Raw genomic sequence first — 20,129 nt, 5'->3', positions numbered from 1 at the left:
TGTGTTGGGCCCTACTTGGAAGGGATCCTGGTGGGTTGGGGAATGCCTCTTAGACTTCCTTTGAAAAGCAGCAAGCTGGATTCCTTATAATAGGAACCAAATGCATAAAAGGCATCTAAATGAAGCCATTGAGAGCTGGAAGTAGGGCAGCCAATTCCGATGCTGGCCTCCTCTTCATCTCAGGAAAGGGTGAATCTGGGCCGTCCTTTCTTCCCAGAGTGTCTGGCACCCACCCACCGGCAGGCAGCCTTTGCTAAGCAGAGTCTTGCTCCATGTGTGGGAATGTACCGCTTAGCCCACAAGGAGGGGGCACTGAAAAGAGGGGAAACAGGCTGTGAGTCCCAGAGTCCTGAATGGACTGGGGAAAGGGAAATCATGCATTGCAGATTAGTACCAAGAGGGAGGAAAGTGGCCCACAGATCTCCCCAAGGGTAACTGGAACCCTGCCTTTTCTGTGTATCAGTGTGTACGTATCAGTGATGGGGTGGTTAAGACATGAGACCCATGAAACAGACTGCAAGCTGAGGAGCCCTAATCCAAAATGTGTGGGCCCCAGTGTGGTTTAGCATTTGGGGATGTTTGCATACATCTAATGGGGTGCTGGAGATGAGACCCAAGTCTAAGAACAAGTTCGTCTGTTTCATACACTGCTGTGCACATAGCCTAAAGATAATTGTAGACAATATTTTTAGCACAGCTATGTTTTGTCTGTAACCTGTAGAATTTCCCATTTAAGGTATTTTGTTAACACTTAAAAGGCTGCAGATTTTGAAATACTTTGGGTTTCAGATTTCCAGGAATTCTAACTTATATTCTTACTTAAAGCTCTGTTTCTGACCTTAAAAGTATAGGCAAATTATTTTGTTTCTGGACCTTGAATTTATTATCTGCAAAAAAGATGCTGATGCTCTATTATTCAACAGTAACTGTGGAAGATGGGAACTGGAGAGATGGCTCAGCAGCTAAGAGAACTACCTGTTCTTCCAGAAGACCAAGGTTCAATTCCTAGCATCCACAAGGCAGCTCATACCATCTGTAACTCCAGCTCTCTCGTCTGTCCTCCTCAGGCACACGTGGTGCACAAACATACATGCAGGAAAAACACTCATAAACATAATTTTAAAATAACTTTTAGAGTAAATATGTAGGACTGGTGAGATGGCTCGGTGGTTAAGAGCACTGGCTTCTGTCCCAGAGGACCTGGGTTCAATTCCTAATACCCATAAGATAGCTCACAATCGTCTGTAACTCCAGTTTCAGGGAACCTGCACCCTCTTCTGGCTTCCATGGGCACCAGACACATGTGTGGTGCACAGACAAACATGCAGGCAAAAAATATACCCATACACATAAAAATGGACTAAATAAAGTGTGTGTGTGTGTGTGATATGTGTGTGTCTTGTGTATGAGGTGTGTGGTATACATTGTATACACGGTGTATATTATATGTATGCTGTGTATATGGTGTGTGTGTAATGGGTGTGTCGAATGCATGTGTATGATGTATGTGTGTGTGTTTATGTGTATGATGTGTTTTATGTGTGGTGTGTATGGTATATATGTATGTGATGTATGGTGTGTATATATGTATATGTGTATATGTGGGATGTTGTATATGTATATTGTGCACATGTATATGTAATATATGTGTATGGTGTGTGTGCTATGCATGTGTGTGGTGTGTGTGCATTATATATGTATATGTGTGGTGTGTGCAGTATATGTATATATGTGTATGATATGTATGTGTGGGATTTGTGTGTGTGTGTATGTGTATGTGTATGTATGCATGAAGTGCAAGTACTCATATAAAGGCTAGTGCATTCATCCCCTGTCTGGCTTCTTTCATGAAATTTTATCACAGATCATCATGCTTGCAGAACAAGTCTGTTAACCAGAGATCCTTCTCCCAGGGAGACACACACACACACACACACACATACACACCACAGACACACACACATCATATACATACAAATTTGAAATGAAAGAATATGGGAACCATCTGAAGTAATAAAATTATTCCAGCCCTTGAGAGGCAGAGGTGGATCTCTGTGAGTTCAAGGCCAACCTAATATACAAAAAGAGTTCCAGGAGAGCCAGGGTTGTTACACAAGAAAGCCTGTCTCAAAAAACAAAAACAAAAAAATAAAATAAAATAAAAGCTAGAGGAAGAAAAGGCAATCGCAGACTGATGATGAGAAATGGGAACAAATAGAGACAAAGCAAAGAGAAATGTCTTTCTTCATTTCTCACCCAGGTCAGGGTCTGTGTACTCACTCCCACTGCCTCTGTTAACCTTGGCTCCTACCACCAGGGTTCACACTGTGCTTCTCAGACCCCAGTGGGCATCAGGATCATCTGGAGGGCTTTTGACAACCCAGATGCTGCTCTCACCCCAGAAAGGCTGACCCCATGCATCTGGGGGAGAGGGCCTGTGAGCCAGTATCACCAGCAACCTTCCAGGGACAAGAGCTCAACATCGACCAGTATGGATGAGCAGACAGCTTCTCCCTCTGCTTGCAACATCCCGTACTACCCTGCCATGGACTACCCAGTGGATCCTACGTTACCTGGTGGTTTCTTGTACCATTTCTCAAACTCTTAATAGTTTTAAGAAGATGAAATTAAGAAAGTGGTTAGGAAATTTTTGGTTGATAATTTAAGAGAATGTAATGCTGTGATCCCTCATACCGTTGTGTTATGCTTATTCCTTCCCATTTTGCTGGAGTGAGAATTGAAAATTTTAGTATGAATCTACACTACTTTCTAGAGCTTGCGAACCACTGAAATAAATGATTTTAACAAATAAAATCAACTTGTGTGGGCTGTTGAGGCGATCCAGCAGAGTAATGTGCCTGCCGCCAAGCCTGATGACCCCGAGTTCAATTCCAGAAACCCACATGGTGACAAGCAAACTAACTTCTACAAGCTATCCTCTGACCAGTACATGTGTGTCATGACAAACATACACCAACATAATCATACAAACACACATAAACACATAAAATGTAATAAAGACATTTTAAAACTTCAACTTTTATAAAAAAAACTATTTCTTGGCATCATTTTAACTCACCTACCAAACTGAAGACCTTGCAGAGAGTAGCTGTGACAAGAGCACTATTTAGACAACATAAACAGAAGCCAAGTCCCAGTTGAATTAATGTGTGCCATGTGCCTTTTCTTAGGAAGGTGAGACTGACACCCCCTCCCACACACACACCCATGCATCCCTTAACAAGCATAACAGCAGACACTACACGTCAGCCTCATCACCTGATCAGGAAGAAAGTATCCACCCCGAGATAGAACGGGCCGCTCCGAGAGTAGAGGTACAGCGGGTTTACAGGCACTCTGGCTTTCCATTCAAGCACGTTATCTATAAAACAAATGTAGAAAAGCAAGGTCTTTTAGCTCAGCTAAAAGAAGTCAGAGGACTTCACTTTGAGGAAAAGCAAGAGGTATACTTTCAACTTCTGTTTCTACTGGGAGAGCTGTAAGAACGGTCGGTGTTGGGGGTGAACTTACAGTGGGAATAAGAGTGGTGACTGAGGTCCCTGTCACCCAGGCTGTGGGCTCCCTTTGGGCTCTTATGATGCCCACAGTGCTCTGAGACTCTCACAGAGTTAAGACAGGTGCCTATCACATCAGAGGCTCCCACAGTGGCCTGGCCTCTAGTTCTGATTCACCTACTTGGTCCCCTACTGAGAGATGACCTTTGTTACTGAGTGATGGACATTGAATTATGTATGAGGGCATGGCAATGTCCAGAAATGGTGATTTACTGTGGATGCACCACATTTGGTTGTACTTGCCTAGTCTCCAGTAATGGGGAAACCTACTTCCTGTCACTCCCAGTAGACAGAGGGAACACACAATGGCTAAACATCATTGGTACCTCCTCTCTACCTAGGAGAGTGGTAGTGATTGCAGTCCTGGGAAACTTGGCATAGGAGGTCACATGCCATGGCAAATGTCAGTGTGTCTCCAGAACAGAAGGAAGGCTGGCTATTCCTGAGACAACTGTCAGGTTCCCACCCCATGCCCACCTCTAGCCCACATAGAAAAGGCGCTCTTTCCCATGGACACGGGAGAAGGAGTCAGTCAGCTCCCCATACCCAAAGACAGCCAAGCAGTCATCTGACTAGTGTGTCCCGAGACAATCCAAAGGAGACTCAGGACTCGGATCCCGTTGAGCGTCTGGCAGGTGCCTCCCGGCAGCTCTGGGGAGCAGATGGCCGGCATGTTCTTTTGCCAAGAAAAGCATTGCAGAATTCCATCCATGGCTCCTAGAAACCCTGAGCAAGAGTGGTGCTATTGTGAGCCCTCATGAAAACCAGACCCATCCACACACCACCCTTAAATGAACCAAAATTCACACAGAGACCTCAGGCTCCACCTCAAAAACCTGGAGTGCTCAACTAGGGCTTCCACAGCCCCCTCAAGGCCCATCTCTGGGCTCTCATGTCTGCTTTGGACCTTGACTCTCCCTACCTGTCTTGACCTGACATTGGTGTTCCACAATGCCTTGTGTTGCCCAAGTTGAGGCACCAGGGAAGCCAATCCCTGACCCCAGGCCTTCTTTACAAAGGTCAGAATAAAGTGAGACATGTATGAGACCAGTGGGTCCAGAGAACTGGCATTTCACTTGAAATAGTGTCCCAGGGCTGTCCCAAGGACTCTCACTTTGTACTAATGTCTCCAACACAGACCAGGTACAAACACTGGGATGGAAGAGGTGATATGTTAATTTAGGTTGCCCATAAAGTAAGATCCTCCTGGCTCTAAGTCTTTTTTGTAACCCTTGGCAAGGGAATTAACTTCGCTGCACTCCAGTTTCCACATCTGCAAACCAAGAGTCAAGATCTTGTAGTCATAGGATATTATGAATATCAAATGAGATAATGCTTATAAATCCCTCTGAATAGAGACCACCCAGTAATGAGCATTTGCAAGATCGTCTTTGTAATTATCAGTATTTGTCACAAGAATGGCTAATTTTGTCTAGTGAGCTTATCCTGGTGGTGTGGTGGTGTTGTGGTGGTCATGGTTGTTATCTTTGGTTTTTGTTTGTTTGTTTTTGTTTTGTTTTTTTAGACAAGAGTGTGATTATACAGCCCAGGTTGGCCTTGAACTTATGGCAGGACTCCTGTCTCCATCTCCTAAATGCTGTATATAGCTATACCCACAGTATGTAATCTAACCCAGAAGCCAATTGAATGAATGGAATTGGGACACAAGACTCTCCAAAGTCCAAGCCAGCCCTGAGGGACTCATGCTCTCCTGGGCAAAGCTGAAACACTATGGTTGCAGGTATGTCCTTATGGAATTAAAATGTATTCACAAACAACAGCTGGCTCATGGCCATGCACTAGCAATCTAAGTCAGTTGTTTTAAGTTTAATTTCCTGGCATCTTGAGATTCTGGCAGCCAGTCTGAGTTTCCCTGTGATGCTCTCCCTGCTGCAGGCATCGTAGCCAGTCTTTTATTTGCAGGAATTGTGTTCCCCAAGCCTTGGCAGTCAGCACTGTGAGCAGCATTGTCCAGCATCTGATGTCACCTGATTCCTCCCCCAGGTTCCTGTGATGAGAGGCATAGGACCAATACTCTCAGCCAAGCTCTCCAACCTCCTGGGCCACATTGCCTCACATATAGAATACATATAATTTTGAGCAGTGTTATGAAGATTCCAAAGCAACATCTCTGGCTCAATGCTAACCTTGGCAAGCAAGCACTCTGTGTTCTTTAGGGTTACTTTTCCATATAAGTCCTACTCTGAGTGAATGGAACCATTAGTGCTTTATAAAATCTTCTGAAAACAGCTACTCTATAGGGAAGACAGCCTCTTGGAGTCCAGTTTTGCTCACTTGTGGATAAAAGAATTATAAACTATAGAGACAGGGTAGTTGGAGGCCATCACTGGGCTAAGTTCATGTGGTTATTGACCCTCAAAGTCGGGGTTCCTGGACCAGTGGTTTCAGCATCACTGGGAAATTTGTTAGATATGTTCATCCCCAGGCTCTGAGCAATCCTGCTGAGACACAGTCTTCATGGTTAGTGCCTAGCACCTGACAACTTGCAGGGGATTCTGATGTTTCCAAAACTCAAGAACCACCAGGCACAAACAGGCTTTCACAGTCTTTGAAGCCCTTCATGTTTCTCAGCCATCATTTCAAGAGTCCCACTTAGGCAGCAGGCCATAGCCTACTCATGGCTGAAATCCATAGCTATTTAATCCATGAACCCTTTCTCACACCTTTGATCCCTTGTATTGCTTTTTTCCAAATAGCAAGGCAGGTTCACTCAACAGGGAAAAAAAAAAAAAAAAAAAAACAGTTATGAAGAGGCTAAAGAATCAAGAATCCAAACTGTCCAGTTGAACTCTAGCCTTCCAAATGATACATTGGTCTTATTGGTTTGATTTACAGGGGAATATTAAAGTGGAGAGGGGGGAAATCAATGCATCTTTGGGGTCTCTCCATCTTGATTTGTAACTTCCAAACATTTAGGGACATATTTTTTTGTCTTTGATGGTGTTACATACAAAAGAAAACATTGTTATGGCAACTATTTTGAAACCATGGTAAAAAGTAAATGCTAAGAAGCTTGAAGAACCCTGTGAAAGACGGGGGGGGGGGGGGGGGGGATTGTGGGAACCAGAGGGGTCAAGGGTACCACAAGACCATGGCTCACAGAATCAACTTAGCAGGACTCACAGGGGCTCACAGAGACTGAAGCAGCAATCAAGGAGCCTGTGCGGGTCCAAACTAGGTTCCCTGCACCTACGTTATGGTTGTGCAGCTTGGTCTTCTTACGGGACACCTTACAGTGGGAGCAGGGGCTGCCCCTGGCTCTTTTGTCTGCTTTCAGGGCACTTTTCTCATACTGGGTTGCTCAGAAAGATCAGATCCCAGCAGGAGGTCTTGGCACATGCTTCTCCCTTCTCCTCTAGCTCAACTACAGAGACTGAGAGAAAGGGTGAATTTAAGAGGCAAGCACATATAATTGCATTGAACGCCATCAGCTTACCCCATGTTGTCTCTTATTTTACATATATGGAAGTTGAGGTTCATAGAGACCAAACGATCCAACCAAGGTCATGGTTAGAAGTCGAGGCAGATTTGACTGGAAATGACTAAGCACCTCCTTTCTCTACCGTGTTGAACTTGAACCTGTCTACAGGTCAGCCAGATGCAGAGAAACTCTACAGCCACATCACAAGAGGTCACTGTAGGCTTCTGGAACCTGGGTGAGCCCATTGTTACTTGTACTCAAAATGTGATGGGGATGTAATGTACCAAACAGAGAGTGGTTTATCTCCAGGGCTCTGTGTAGATACTGAGGGGCAGCAGGGACAGGCATAGCACCCTGGTAGGCAGATCTGTATGCCATTCTGCATGGGAACTGGTTCCCAGAACCCTAAAGCCTTTGAGAATCCTCTTGGACTATCTCTGTCTTTTATTGCTTTTTTGATGTTGGCATTTATGTCAACTGTTACTGTAATTAAGTTACTGTCAATGCTGATTTTGTGTAAAATTCAAATAAGATCAAAGAAAAATCATTGCTATGCTTTCCATGTGGGACATACTCCTTGAAGCTACTTAATTACATATTCATATTTACCCTGCCAACCCCCTGAGATTTTTGAAGGTTTCTTTTTCTTTTTTCATTTTTTTTTTTTTTGTTTTTGTTTTGCTTTTAAGGCCCTTTTTTGAGTAAGAAAAAAACATTTTGAAGAGCTGAGGGTAATTTGTTGAAAATTACTCCATCTAGATGAAAGGCATTTTCATAAACAGGCAACTTCTGAATGATGTGCAGATGACAGATATGTAGGTAAGTAGATAGTAAATAAGTAGATAATAGATTAAGATAAATAGATGATAAATATTATCACCTATCTAGCAATTTATCTATCTATGTTTTCCCTTCCATATAGCAGATAGAAATGAAGCTAAGAATTCTCTCTTGCTCTCTCTTATGCTTTCTCTCTCTCTGAGCCACACTACATAGTTATGTAGTTCTAGCTGACTTCAGAACCACAGAAGATTCTTCTGCTTCTACATCTTGAATTTTAGGACTAAAGGTGTATGCCACCATGGCCCTTCAAACTAATATTCTTAATTTTTCACCAAATCATTAACACAGTGGGCCCCAATGGAATCATCATTTTGCTACGTTGGGTGGAGTTACCTATTTCTGACTCAGATACATTGATTAGCTTTGCTTGCTGGCTTCAGAGTTGTACATGGATCTATGGTACTAAAAATAGCCACTATCACAGCATAACTACAGTGAACCCCTTAACTCTCTGCTGACCCAGGCTTTTGTCAGTACAGAAACACACTGGATAATTGTACACAACATAAACCATCATTGTTGGTGACTTCGCCTTGCCTTATCACCCTGATGCTAAACAAAGACTGAATTGAAAACAGTGGGGATCCAGCCTCCGTTGACATTTAGGAGCTGCTGGGCATTCGCCAGAATCCAAACTGGAGGAATTATTTTCCAACCATACACTTCTCAAGGTCATTTCTCTGGGGTGGTCCTAGTTTCAAATGCTTACTTTTTCCTCTGCTTGGGGGTCCTGGTGGGGAGAGGTGAACTTGGCAACTGGTCTTCGGGCTTGCACATCTTTGCCCATTGCTCTCAGTGTTTCTCAAAGGCAGACTCTCACAACCTGCAGGAGTCCCATGTGCCGGCAATGTCCTGAGGTCCAAGCCCCAGCCCCTGGCCACCATGTAAACAGTCCCAGCCACAGGAAGGACAAGGCCTAGCAAGGTGACGAACCTGCAGAAAGAAGACACCTGGCCAGGTCTTCACATAGAACCAAAGATGCAGAAAAAGCAACCCCAGGAGAAACAAAATCACCAACTGGGTATGGAGGCACTCCTGTAAACCTAGCATGCTGGAGGCTGAGTCAGGAGGGTCCTGAGTTCAAGACTAGCTAATATACATAGAGACAGGCTGTCTCAAAAAGAAAAATATAACAGCAACAAGAAAGGGGTTTTCAGCCCAGGAATGTTTAGAGATGGATGCGTGTGGGTGGTGGTCCTGGGTCCCACTCAAATGTGGGCCTGGTCTGTCTTCCCTGGAATGCTTTCACATTTCATTGTTTAACGGTGATCTTCCTGTATTTTAGTCAATGTAGGATGCTGTAACAAAATGGCATGGGTTGGTGGCTTGTAAACAATAGAACATGATTTATTTTTTATTCTGGAAGGCAGTCCCCAAGTCAAATCAGCAGCAGACTTTGAGTTTGGAAAGGGCCAGTTTTCTAGTTGTTGGTACCTTCTAGATGACCTCACATTGGAGGAAGGAAGGGGTGAAGAACCTTCCTTGTACCTTTTAAGAGGACATTAATCTCATTTGTAAGGGCAGTCTGACATGCCCTGGTTACCTACTCAAGGTCCCACCTGACCACATCATGTTCAGGATTAAGTTTCAATACGGACACAAAAATTCAGAACATTGAACTTGGAAGCCAGACAGCATTGTCTAGTCACCATTCAACACTAAGTGCAGTTTGTGAGGGAGATACCAGCTGGGTACCTCAGATGCCCATACTTACAGACACACAGAGGCAAACGTGTCCAGCCGAAACACCCCGCCAGCACATCTGGCCACACTTTCACAAGGAGAGGAGGAAGAGTTTTTTGTGAAGAGGGAGAGGGAAGGCGCCAAAATGGAAGTATTTCTGAGCCTCAGAATATCTACCAAGAGAGAAGAAGAGGCCATGTCACTGCTTTAGACCTTCCCAAGTATATTCCCACCGTCGCACACAGAGCTGGCATTTAAACGTGCATTGGATTTCCAAGGATGACAGTAATTTTTAATTACAGACTTTTCATCATTGTTCTTTAAACTATATTCTATGACTACACAGTAACTATATGCATGGCCTTTACACTAGGTGTTATAAATAAGCTTGAAATGGTTAATAGTGAGCAGGAGGGTTGTGTAAATTCTACGCAAACACTATGAAATTTTATATAAAGGCTTGAGCATCTGATTTTGGTCTCCTGTGGGTCCATGGAGTCTACCATGGATACCAAGACCAAGTTTATCTGCTTTATGAATTGTGGGAGGGAAATGAGAAACAAAGATGCCAAAGGGGAGTAGAGACAGGAGTCAGGGATTAAAAGTGAATACTATCCTTTCAGAGGACCAGAGTTCAGTTCCCAGCATTTACACCAGACAGTTCACAACTTCCTATGAGTTTAGCTCCAGGGTGGCTGACACCCTCGTTTGGTGTCACAAGCGCCTGTATGAGCGCATGCACACACAAACACCTTTAAAAAGATAAATGCTTAAAGCATAAAAAGGTGCTGAAAGCCACATGTCTTAGGGTTCCTATTATTACAATGGAACGCCACTACCAAAAGGCAAGTTGGGGAGGAAAGGGTTTTTTTTTGGGATATACTTCAGCATTTCTGTTCATCACTGAAGGAAGTTAAGGACAGAAACTCAAATATGGCAAGATCCTGGAGACAGGAGCTGGTGCAGAGACCATGGATGAGTGTTGCTTACTGGCTTGCTTAGCCTGCTTTCTTAGAGAACCCAGGATCTTGAGCACAGGGATGGCACCACCCACCACGGGCTGGGCCCTTCCCCCATTGATCATTACTTGAGAAAATACTTTACAGCTGGATCTCATGGAGGCATTTCCTCAGCTGAGGCTCCTTCCTCTCTGATGACTCTAGCTTATGTCTAGTTGACACACAAAAGCTGACAGTACACCACAGAACTTAGACATTTGACCCAGGCGGAAATGGACCAGCGTCTTCTGAACTCTTAGTCCATTGGTCTCTCACATCCCTTCTGGCACACAGCCCTGGGAACGCTGAATCTAAAAAGGTGCTGGTACTGACTCAAGTCTATTAGTGAGCAAGAGAGACAAAAACATGCAATAAAAGATGGACCAAAACAATGGAAGCCAGCCACTCTGGGACGGGCACCATCCAAAACTCAAGCTCAGGAACACCAACTCAGGGTAGATCTGATGAGTCCTTGGAAGAATGGATACATAAAGATTATACCAATGAGATTCGTGTTCCCTCTCAAATGTTAGTAAGCAAGCTGGAGTGACCCAGGGGTGAAGGGAGAACTATTGGCCCCTTCCTGGAGGCTTCAGATCTAGAAGTCTGGGCATGATCTGGGATCTACGCTCTCGAAACTCCCCAGGACCACACTCAGAATCGGGACCTGAGCATTGCTCAAGCCCTGGCAAACATTGAGGATTCGTGGTTCCACAAAACGGCCATACAGTTATTAACGCTACAGTTCACTAAGTGACTATGAGACGTGAGGTGTGGCTCCATCTCTGTGTGTAACTTCTACCAACCTTTAAGATGTGTTCATCTTATCCTACTTACAGGAGAATTTGCCTCATGTAAGTTCATCAAATTGAACATACTAGTGAAGAGTACAGTTTCAGGAGGCTGGAGGAATGCCTGTGAGAGCACAATGTTCTTCTAGAGAACCCAGGTTCAATTCCCAGCAGCAGCAAAAGAAAAGGCGCTGATGACATTGCCATAGCAACCAATGACTGGAAAGGTCTGAGGATGATGGTGAAACTGACCACTCAGGACAAACAGGCCCAGATAAGGTTGTACATTCTGCCTCTGACCTACCATCAAAGCTCACAGGAAGCCATGGACACAGAAACATCCAGAAAACAGTAAGCACATTGGAAGTAACACTCTTGATAAGGTTGTCGATAGTTCCTTGCAGGTGCCTCACCAGTATTTAGCCAAAGAACTTTCAGGAACTATTAAAAAGAACCTGGGGTGGGCTGGGACAATGGTTCAGCAGTTAAGAGCACTGACTGCTGTTCCTGAGGTCCTGAGTTCAATTCCTTGCAACCACATGGTGGCTTACAACCATCTATAATAGGATCTGATGCCCTTTTCTGGCCTGCAGGTGTACATGCAGAGCACTCATACATAAGATATAAATAAAATAAAGTAAAAAAGATCCTGGGGCCTGCAGTGTGGATGGCTGCCACCTTCTTGACATCATAGATGAGCTGCCACCTTCTTGACATCATAGATGATATCAGTGGAGTGCTTCTGTAATTAAGAAGCAACAAGAGAAAATGTTTCAATAAAAGTTTACTGGACCAAAAAAAAAAAAAAAAAAAAAATCCTCTTGAGTCCTAGCCAGAGGAAAAACCTGTAGCTAACTAATTCAAGTAGTTGCTATTAGACAATCACAGCTTCTCAGTAAGCAATGGGGAGTCATGAGAGAGCTCAGGAAGACAGCCTTTGCTGAGCCACCGGTCAGCTTGATTCTTTAACAGGTAAGGCTATTCAAAACCAGCCAACCATCAAAGAGGACAGTTTACAGTGATGGGAAAGACTGGTGGACCTTGATGCCCGGCAGCCCAGATCTCGATCCTTTTGGCTCCTGCCAAACAGATAGTGTGAACGTTATAAAATGTTAGAAAATTTCTGAAGGACAGATCTAAAGTGAGCCCTTGAGAATGGAAATGTGTAACCCCCTATTGTTGGTGGCAGGTAAAATTTGCTGGCCTGGTGTTAAACATTACATGGTGTGTATAAAAGCCAAGGAGGCACTGTGTATCTACAACCCAAGGGAACATGGTGTGTCTATAGCCAAATAAATACAGTTTGTCTACAAGCCAAGAAGACAAGGTATAGCTATAAGCAAATGAGTATCAAGAACTGGTGGCAGCCCCCAGCTAAGGGAGGGGCATATGTTAGACCCTGCTAGGTGGCTCCAGAAGCAATCAACCTCATCAACACCAGATTTCAGATGTCTACTGTCCAGAGCTGTTAGAAAATAAAATTCTAAAGTCCCTAGCCTGGTGACAGGAGCCTTGAGAAATAAATACAGTAAGAGATTTGCACTGGATTTTACACTTTTTTTTTTAGTGTCCAGGTTGATCTAGAGTCTATATACCCTGGGATGACATGATCTTATTCTCAGGAACCCACACACATTCAGCACTCTTCACATTGCTGTGGCTGAACGCCTGACAAGATGTAACTGAAGGCAGGAGGGATTGATTTTGGCTCATGAGTTGACCCAGTCCCTTGTGGCAGGGAAGTCCCGGTGTACGATAGCTCACCGCTGTGACAGAAGCAGCAAGAGGCTGCTTGCTCACACCTCTGCAGACCCAGAAGAAGAGAATGCCTGCACCCATCTCACTTCCTTCCCTCCTTTAATCGGTCTACACCCCGAGCCACACATTGGACTAGAGCCACAAATTCAGGATAAGTCCTCCTGTGACCCCTAGACACACCCTCGCAGACACTTGGAGGTGTGTCTCCCAGGTGTTTCAAGCTGACAGCGAAGATTAATGTCTGTTAGTTGGAATTCTCCAATATGCCACGGAAATCACTGTGCAACAGATCCTCCAGGCTCAGACTGTAGGCTGTCCCTCCTACCTATCCAGGGTCTGTGTGTGTGTGTGTGTCTGGCTGTCTGCCTGTCTCCCTGTGTCTCTGTCTCTCTGCCATGCTTTGATCATCTCCCTTGGCCTGGCTGCTGTGGCTGCTCTTGTCTCTCTGTGTCTCTGTGTCTCTGTCTCTGTGTCTCTGTCTCTCTGTCTCTCTCTGCCATGCTTTGATCATCTCCCTTGGCCTGGCTGCTGTGGCTGCTCTTGTTCTCCTGTTCCACTGACTGCGCCTGTGCCAACAGCAGCCACCTGGCATTCCTGAACTGCTTGCCCTCGCATCTGGAGGGGAGATAAAAGCAACACCATCAAAAGGCTTTAAGAAATAGCTGACAAATCCTTTCCAGATGGGGAACTGTTCCCCTGGGGGAAAGATGCTCTGATCTCAAGCCCTGCCTCTGTGCCAAAGCTGGAGAGAGGCTCTGCTGGCCAATCCCAACTTCCCCAGCACCGCCCCATGTCAGCTCCTCGATCACCCCAGCAGGGGCTGGTTCTTCTGGTTTCTCAGAAAATACCTTCTTCATGGCTCTCCGAGAATAAAAATATCTTTTCTCATTAGCAATGATTGTCAGGATTTCATTTCATTTGGCCAACTCTGGCTAGACAGCTTGGTGTTAGCCAGAAAAATCAGACGAACTGATGAATCTCCTGTAGCAAGGCAAATCATTAAACTTGGGGCCCTGATTACTCATTTGAAATGCTAATTTCATAGTAGCTATACACCTGTCTTTGTTTTTATTATATCCATCACTTGTATATCAAGAACAAAATTTGGCTTTGATTCATAACATGTTTCATTTCATTTGTAGTACTGGGGCTAGAAGCCAGGGTTTCACAGACACTGAGCAAGGACTAAGCCTCTGAGACAGATCACCAGCTCTTGGTTTTTTATCTTTGATTTATAATGTCTTACTATGCAGGCCAGGTTATCCTCAGACTTGCTCTGTAGCCCAGGCTGACTGCAGATTCATGACCCCTTCTCCCTCATCTTCAGGAGTGCTGGGGTTGCAGGCATATGACAACATGCCTGGTTTTCTGTTTGTTTGGTTGGTTGGTTTTGTTTGTTTGTCTTTAAACAGTATATGAAACACTAGACTAGACAGATAATGTACCCAAAGCTGTGAGTGTTATTATAAACTCAGAGGGCAAGTTAAAATTACTAAGAATAGCTTCACTATCAACACTTTGAAGGAGGATTCTCAGTCATGAGCTGTTAGCTCTTTTTGAAATGACCAAAATTAGTATTAATCACTAGAGATATAAATAAATTTTAGGCTTTAAAGCTCTTGCTTAGAAATTTTTGAAATACCTGTAAAAGATCAAACCAGTTTCCATGGGCTGAAATGTATTCCTCCGATGGCCAGAGGTCAGACATGATTGTGAGGCAGTAGGCTGTTGGGAGCCTCTGAACTTCAGAGCCTGTCAGTCCCCTGCTGCAGAGACAGGAGACCAAAGCTCAGGAGATTACATGATTTGCTCAGGGTCACAAGGCTGGGAAGTGACAACCAGAACCAAATGCTGGGCTCTCAGTGCTAATCCACTGCAACCTATTGGCCTCACACAATCCAAGTTCCAAATGGCCTTTCTGACCCTGCAATTTGGCAGACACACGGGCAGAGAGAGAATCCACAGTATGGAAACTGGACACTGCCCACTCCTGTCACCAGGCCTAATGAGGCAGCTGTAGGGAGACTATTTAACTTTCCATCTTTATTACATCAGGATCTAGCAATTATCATGTGGCAGTTGTCTTTCCCCTCCTTTCCTGTCTTCTCCACCCCCCCCCCATCTATCTCTGTTCCCAATTTTCCTCCCCTGCATCATTCTTAGTTAATCTGATGGACCAAGATGAAGACTTGGTGTGGTCATGAAAACCCTGAAGGTGCGCGCCTTTGTTGACTCTAACCAGCTAGAATTTTCAAACTTCATGCTGAGGCAGTAGTTTGACTGTGGGTTTTTGTTGTTGTTGTTTGTACTTACCCAGCTGAGACATCATGGTCACATCCTCTTCAGCACAAGAATCAGGGACACACACACCCACACTATAGTCTGCTCCATCCTGGGAAACACAATGCCCTTTAATGTTAGCGCTTGATGTATACACACATGCTCATCAGGGTGGGATGGGGGGCGGTGTTCGAGAGTGAATGTTGAGGCTAGATATTGACATAGATTGTCTTTCCCTGATCACTCTCCACATTATTTTTCGAGGTAGGGTTAAACCTACAGCTCACCAGTTTTGGCTAGATTGGCTAGATATAACTTTACAGAATCTGCCTGTGTCTGACACCCATCACACACACACACACACACACACACACACACACACACACACACACACACACACACACCACCCAGGAGCTGGGCTTTTACATGGGTGCTGAGGAATCTGCCCAGGGGTCTCCACGATTCTGAAGCAGTCCCTTGACACACTGAACCATGTTTTGTTTTCAGAGGCCAGGCTTCTAGTAATTCAAGAAGTTCTTGATTTCTTAATTCTCCTGCCTCAGTCTCCCAAGTGCTGGGATTACAGTAGCAAAATGACAGTTATGAAGAAGCAACGAAAATAATTTTATGGTTGGGGTCACATGAGGAACTGTATCAAAGGGTCACAGCATTAGGAAGGTTGACAACCTCAGGCTAACTTGCAAGTTCCGAGTCTTGTCTCAAAAGCATCAGAAGAATAAACAAAAATCTAGTCGCCGCTTCGTGCGAGGCGTTTTAATAGTTTCTTTCTTTCTTTTTTTTTTTCTTTTCTGTTTTCAGTTAGGAAAAGCAATTGATAGAGTAGTATCATGACCTGTAGCTTATAAACCCGCCCTTCAAGATCGAGCACAGGGGGTACCCCCCACTCACCTGTAATATATGAAGCTTGCAGTACTGACCTCGGAAACTTCCCCCAGGGCCCTGGGTGGAAAGACACTCGCTGTAGGATCCCAGCCTGTCCACATTGCCATTAAGAACGTTGCTTCCAAGCTTCCCCACCGAGTCATACACTGAATTCCAAAGCAGAAGTTTGCATAATTAGTTTTCCTAGGCCACTTAGAAATGAATTATGAGGCCTTGAGTTCCAATCCCCAGAGCCCATGTGAAAAGCTTAGTGGGAGGGGGCTTGTACTTGAAACTATGTGTGTGGTCCCCCCCCCCCCAGGAAAAGCCAGAAGAGGGCTTCATATCCCCTGAAACTGGAGTTAGAGGCAGTTGTGAGGGATTCTGGTTCTCTGAAAGACCAGCAAGGGTTCTTAATCACTGAGCCATCTCTCCCACCCCTCTTTTTTGTTTGTTTGTTTTTGTTTGTTTTGTTTTTCCCAGGCAGGATTTCTCTGTGTGTCCTTGGCTGACCTAGAACTTGCTCTGCAGACCAGGCTGGCCTCGAACTCACAGATCCACCTGCCTCTGCCTCTGCCTCCTTAGTGCTGCGTTTAAAGGCTATATGCCACCACCAACCAGGGCTTTTATCTGTCTTGTTCTGTGAGCCTCTTCCCCTTTTTACTCTGGAGAAATCATGGCTATTACTTGTTCAAATACTCTTTCCTTTGTTATATTTCTATTTCTATATTATCATCCCACTGTAGCCATTTTAATCCCTGTCTCTTCACACACACACACACACACACACACACACACACACACACACACATACACACACTTTCCATCTATCTTTTCTGTTCTATTTTGAGAGGGCTATCAAATGGAGCTAGCTCACCAAATTTTCTTCACTTCTCTCCATCTTAGTATTACTCTATGTATTATGTATCAACTGCACTATTTTTATGTCTTTATTGTCTACCTTTGATGCATAACTTTTTATTTCCAATATTCCTTCATCACTGTGGGCATGTTTATCTGCTTCTTTTTAATCCACGGCAGCCCTTTGGCTCCAGTTCATGTACCACACAGATGTGCTTAGCTCATTATCACTTTGCTCTGTGTTTACTCCCCAGGCCTTTCTGTGCTGTGGTCTCTGCACACTTCCCTTTGTGCAGCAAGGGATGTACACAGCCCAGACTTCAGGTGGACCTCCCCTCAGGATTTAAAGGACTTTGAAGACAAAAGATTGTACCTGATCGAGGCAGTGGTGGCTCTCGCCTTTAATCCCTGCACTCAGGAGGCAGAGGCAGAGGCAGGCAGATCTCTGTGAATTTGAATCCAGTGTGGTCTATAGAGTGGGTTCCTGGACAGGAAGGACTACACAGAGAAACTCTGTCTCAAAAAAAAAAAAAAAAAAAAAGTAACTGTCGTTGAAGTTATGAGACACCAAGTACAGGTTTGTGGAGTTGGAGAGGTGGCTTCACAGTTAAGGGCACTGGATTCCAGAGGACTCAGGTCCAATTCCCTGCACCCACATTGTTTGTAACTCTAGTTCCAGAGCATTCCAAGTCCTCTTCCGCCCTCCTCCTGAATTGCGCATGTGTGGTACAGAGAGACAAGCAGGCAAAACACCCATACATATAAAATAATATTTAAAAAAAATTTAAATTTAAAAAGAAAAACTTCTGACATGTGGTCCCATCTCTAAAATATTAAGAGACACTGTGTCCCGAGCTTCAGCTATCAGACTATGGACACAATGGACTCTGAGAAATTAGACTTTTCCCAGAGATCTCATTCTGAGAGAAGGAAAACATTGGAGGTGGGTGGCAGTAAGGGGGAGTGTGTCTCCTAGAAAGAGATTTCGCACAGCTAGTAACTTGTTTGACCACCTTGCTGGGGAGACTACAGCAGGGACAATGATAATGAGCAGGACCAAGACCCTGAGCTGGGCTCACGTTTTACCTTCTATTTAAACCTAAACATTATATCAGGACCCTGAAGACAGACGATGCGGGCACAGGGAGAGCGGCCACTGGACCACTTTGTCCCTCTGCCCAATAAGGCCACATTGAATGCATCTCTTTTCCTTGCTTTTCACTATGACTTATCTGTTCCTTGAGATCAAGCTATGCCCCATTCTAAGTTACTGCACACCGTGGGAAACGGTGTATTTCCAGGCTGTGTCTTGCCCTGAGAGACTCCATTTTGCAAGCAGCTTTTGACCTCATTTTGAAGATGGAAGATGACTGTACTCCTGGGAGGACAAGTGAACACATGCACACAGGGAGACATGTGCACATATGCATATACAAGTATGCACATATCAGCACACATGCACACACACACACACACACACACACACACACACACACACACACCTACCTCTCACAGGACTCCAGGCACAACCTGCAGAATTCAGGGGCTTCTCACAATGCTGACATCAATTTCTTAACTGTAACTTTCCTTCCTTCCTTCCTTCCTTCCTTCCTTCCTCCTTTCCTTTATTCCTTCCTTCCTTCCTCCTTTCCTTTATTCCTTCCTTCCTTCCTCCTTTCCTTTATTCCTTCCTTCCTTCCTCCTTTCCTTTATTCCTTCCTTCCTTCCTCCTTTCCTTTATTCCTTCCCTTTAAACAAAACAAGTTTTCAATTAGACCTTCTTGCAGGCAAGGCTAGCGTTCTTCCTAAGATACAGTCCCAGCCCCTTCTCTTTTTCTTTGTACTAACTCAGATTCATGTTTTAGTTACGCTTTATTCATTCATTTGTGGGAAGAGGATAAAGCATGAAGAGGTCAAGGGTGATGCTTGGACAAGAATATTTCCCTGGTGATACTAATGTGAGGCCGAGTGTGACTTCTCTGGCCACTAAGATTTCTGTTGGACTCCTGAGCAGGGCTTCAAAGGGCCCTTCATGTCCTGACTTGCCCTCTGGTCTCACCCTCCCAGCCATTGCCAGAACATTCCCTTTGCACCAGTCTGAAGATGTACCAGGCTAACACTTGCTGGCCTTCCAGCTTGGGCTGTCCCTCCTCCCAGTCCACTGGTAATAACTGAGTCATCCTTCAAGTCTGGGCTAGAGGCCTATCTCTCCCAGGAAACAATCCAGCTTGTCAGTGTGTCACACTGACAGGTGTGTCACCACTGTGTACATCTTAGAGGTAGAACTTTGTGGATATTGGCTGAATTGGCTTAAATTTTGACAAGGTTAGTCCAAATGCTCAAATCCAGCTCCAAAATATTATTTTGAGGTTTCCCCTGCGTCACAAAACACTAGAAACATGTGTTCATTGTAAATAGATTAGAGTGGTTTCCAAATTACATTTCTCAGCTGGGTGGTGATGACATATGACTTTAATCCCAGCACCTGGGAGGCAAAGGCAGGTGGATCTCTGTGAGTTCAAGGCCAGCCTGGTCTACAAAGTGAGTTCTAGGACATCCAGAGCTGTCAATCATGTTTCCCATCACAGATCTCCCTAGCTAGCTATGTATCCTGAAGTGTAAGGGTCTGGATTTGTAAGTGTCAAGTAAGGAAACAGGATGGGATCACAGTTGGGCTTTAAGCCCTGGTGGGGCAGAGTCTGCAAGACACATGTCCTGGAGCTCCCAGTTCTTTGTTTGAAGCTTCTGTTCTTGCTTCCTTCTCTACTGATAATTTTGGCAGTTTTCCAGCTATGTGATTTGGTTTTCAAATTGCATTGCGTTCCTTTCTGACTATGGGCTCACATGACAAACTGCCCTTTTCTGGGCACCACCCTAAAGAGTTTCCATCAAGAACCTAAGCAACATAAGGATGCCAGCACAGTCCAGATCAGAACGCTGTATCCTAGGGAGGGAGGAGTGGATCAGGAAGAAGGGCACAATACTGCACATCACCACACTTGTTCTGAGTTTTCAT

General features: G+C 44.7%; 1 protein-coding gene across 1 annotated transcript in view; it reads right to left on the bottom strand.

Moving 5' to 3' along the window:
• LOC127234201 (O-acyltransferase like protein) overlaps positions 1-20,129 on the bottom strand; it is a 46,965-nt gene that overhangs the window by 20,299 nt on the left and 6,537 nt on the right. Inside the window, exons 2-7 of the mRNA XM_051201039.1 lie at positions 16,280-16,419; positions 15,404-15,482; positions 9,575-9,716; positions 8,570-8,793; positions 4,122-4,301; positions 3,280-3,382 (exon numbers count right to left, since the gene is read on the bottom strand). Coding sequence (XP_051056996.1) covers positions 3,280-3,382; positions 4,122-4,301; positions 8,570-8,793; positions 9,575-9,716; positions 15,404-15,482; positions 16,280-16,419 — 868 coding nt within the window. The remainder of the gene's footprint in view (positions 1-3,279; positions 3,383-4,121; positions 4,302-8,569; positions 8,794-9,574; positions 9,717-15,403; positions 15,483-16,279; positions 16,420-20,129) is intronic.

The sequence above is a fragment of the Phodopus roborovskii genome, unplaced genomic scaffold (genome assembly GCF_943737965.1).
Source record: "Phodopus roborovskii unplaced genomic scaffold, PHOROB, whole genome shotgun sequence".
Classification (NCBI taxonomy): domain Eukaryota; kingdom Metazoa; phylum Chordata; class Mammalia; order Rodentia; family Cricetidae; genus Phodopus; species Phodopus roborovskii.
Note: the sequence above shows the minus strand (reverse complement) of the source record. Positions and strands in the feature narration are given on the sequence as shown.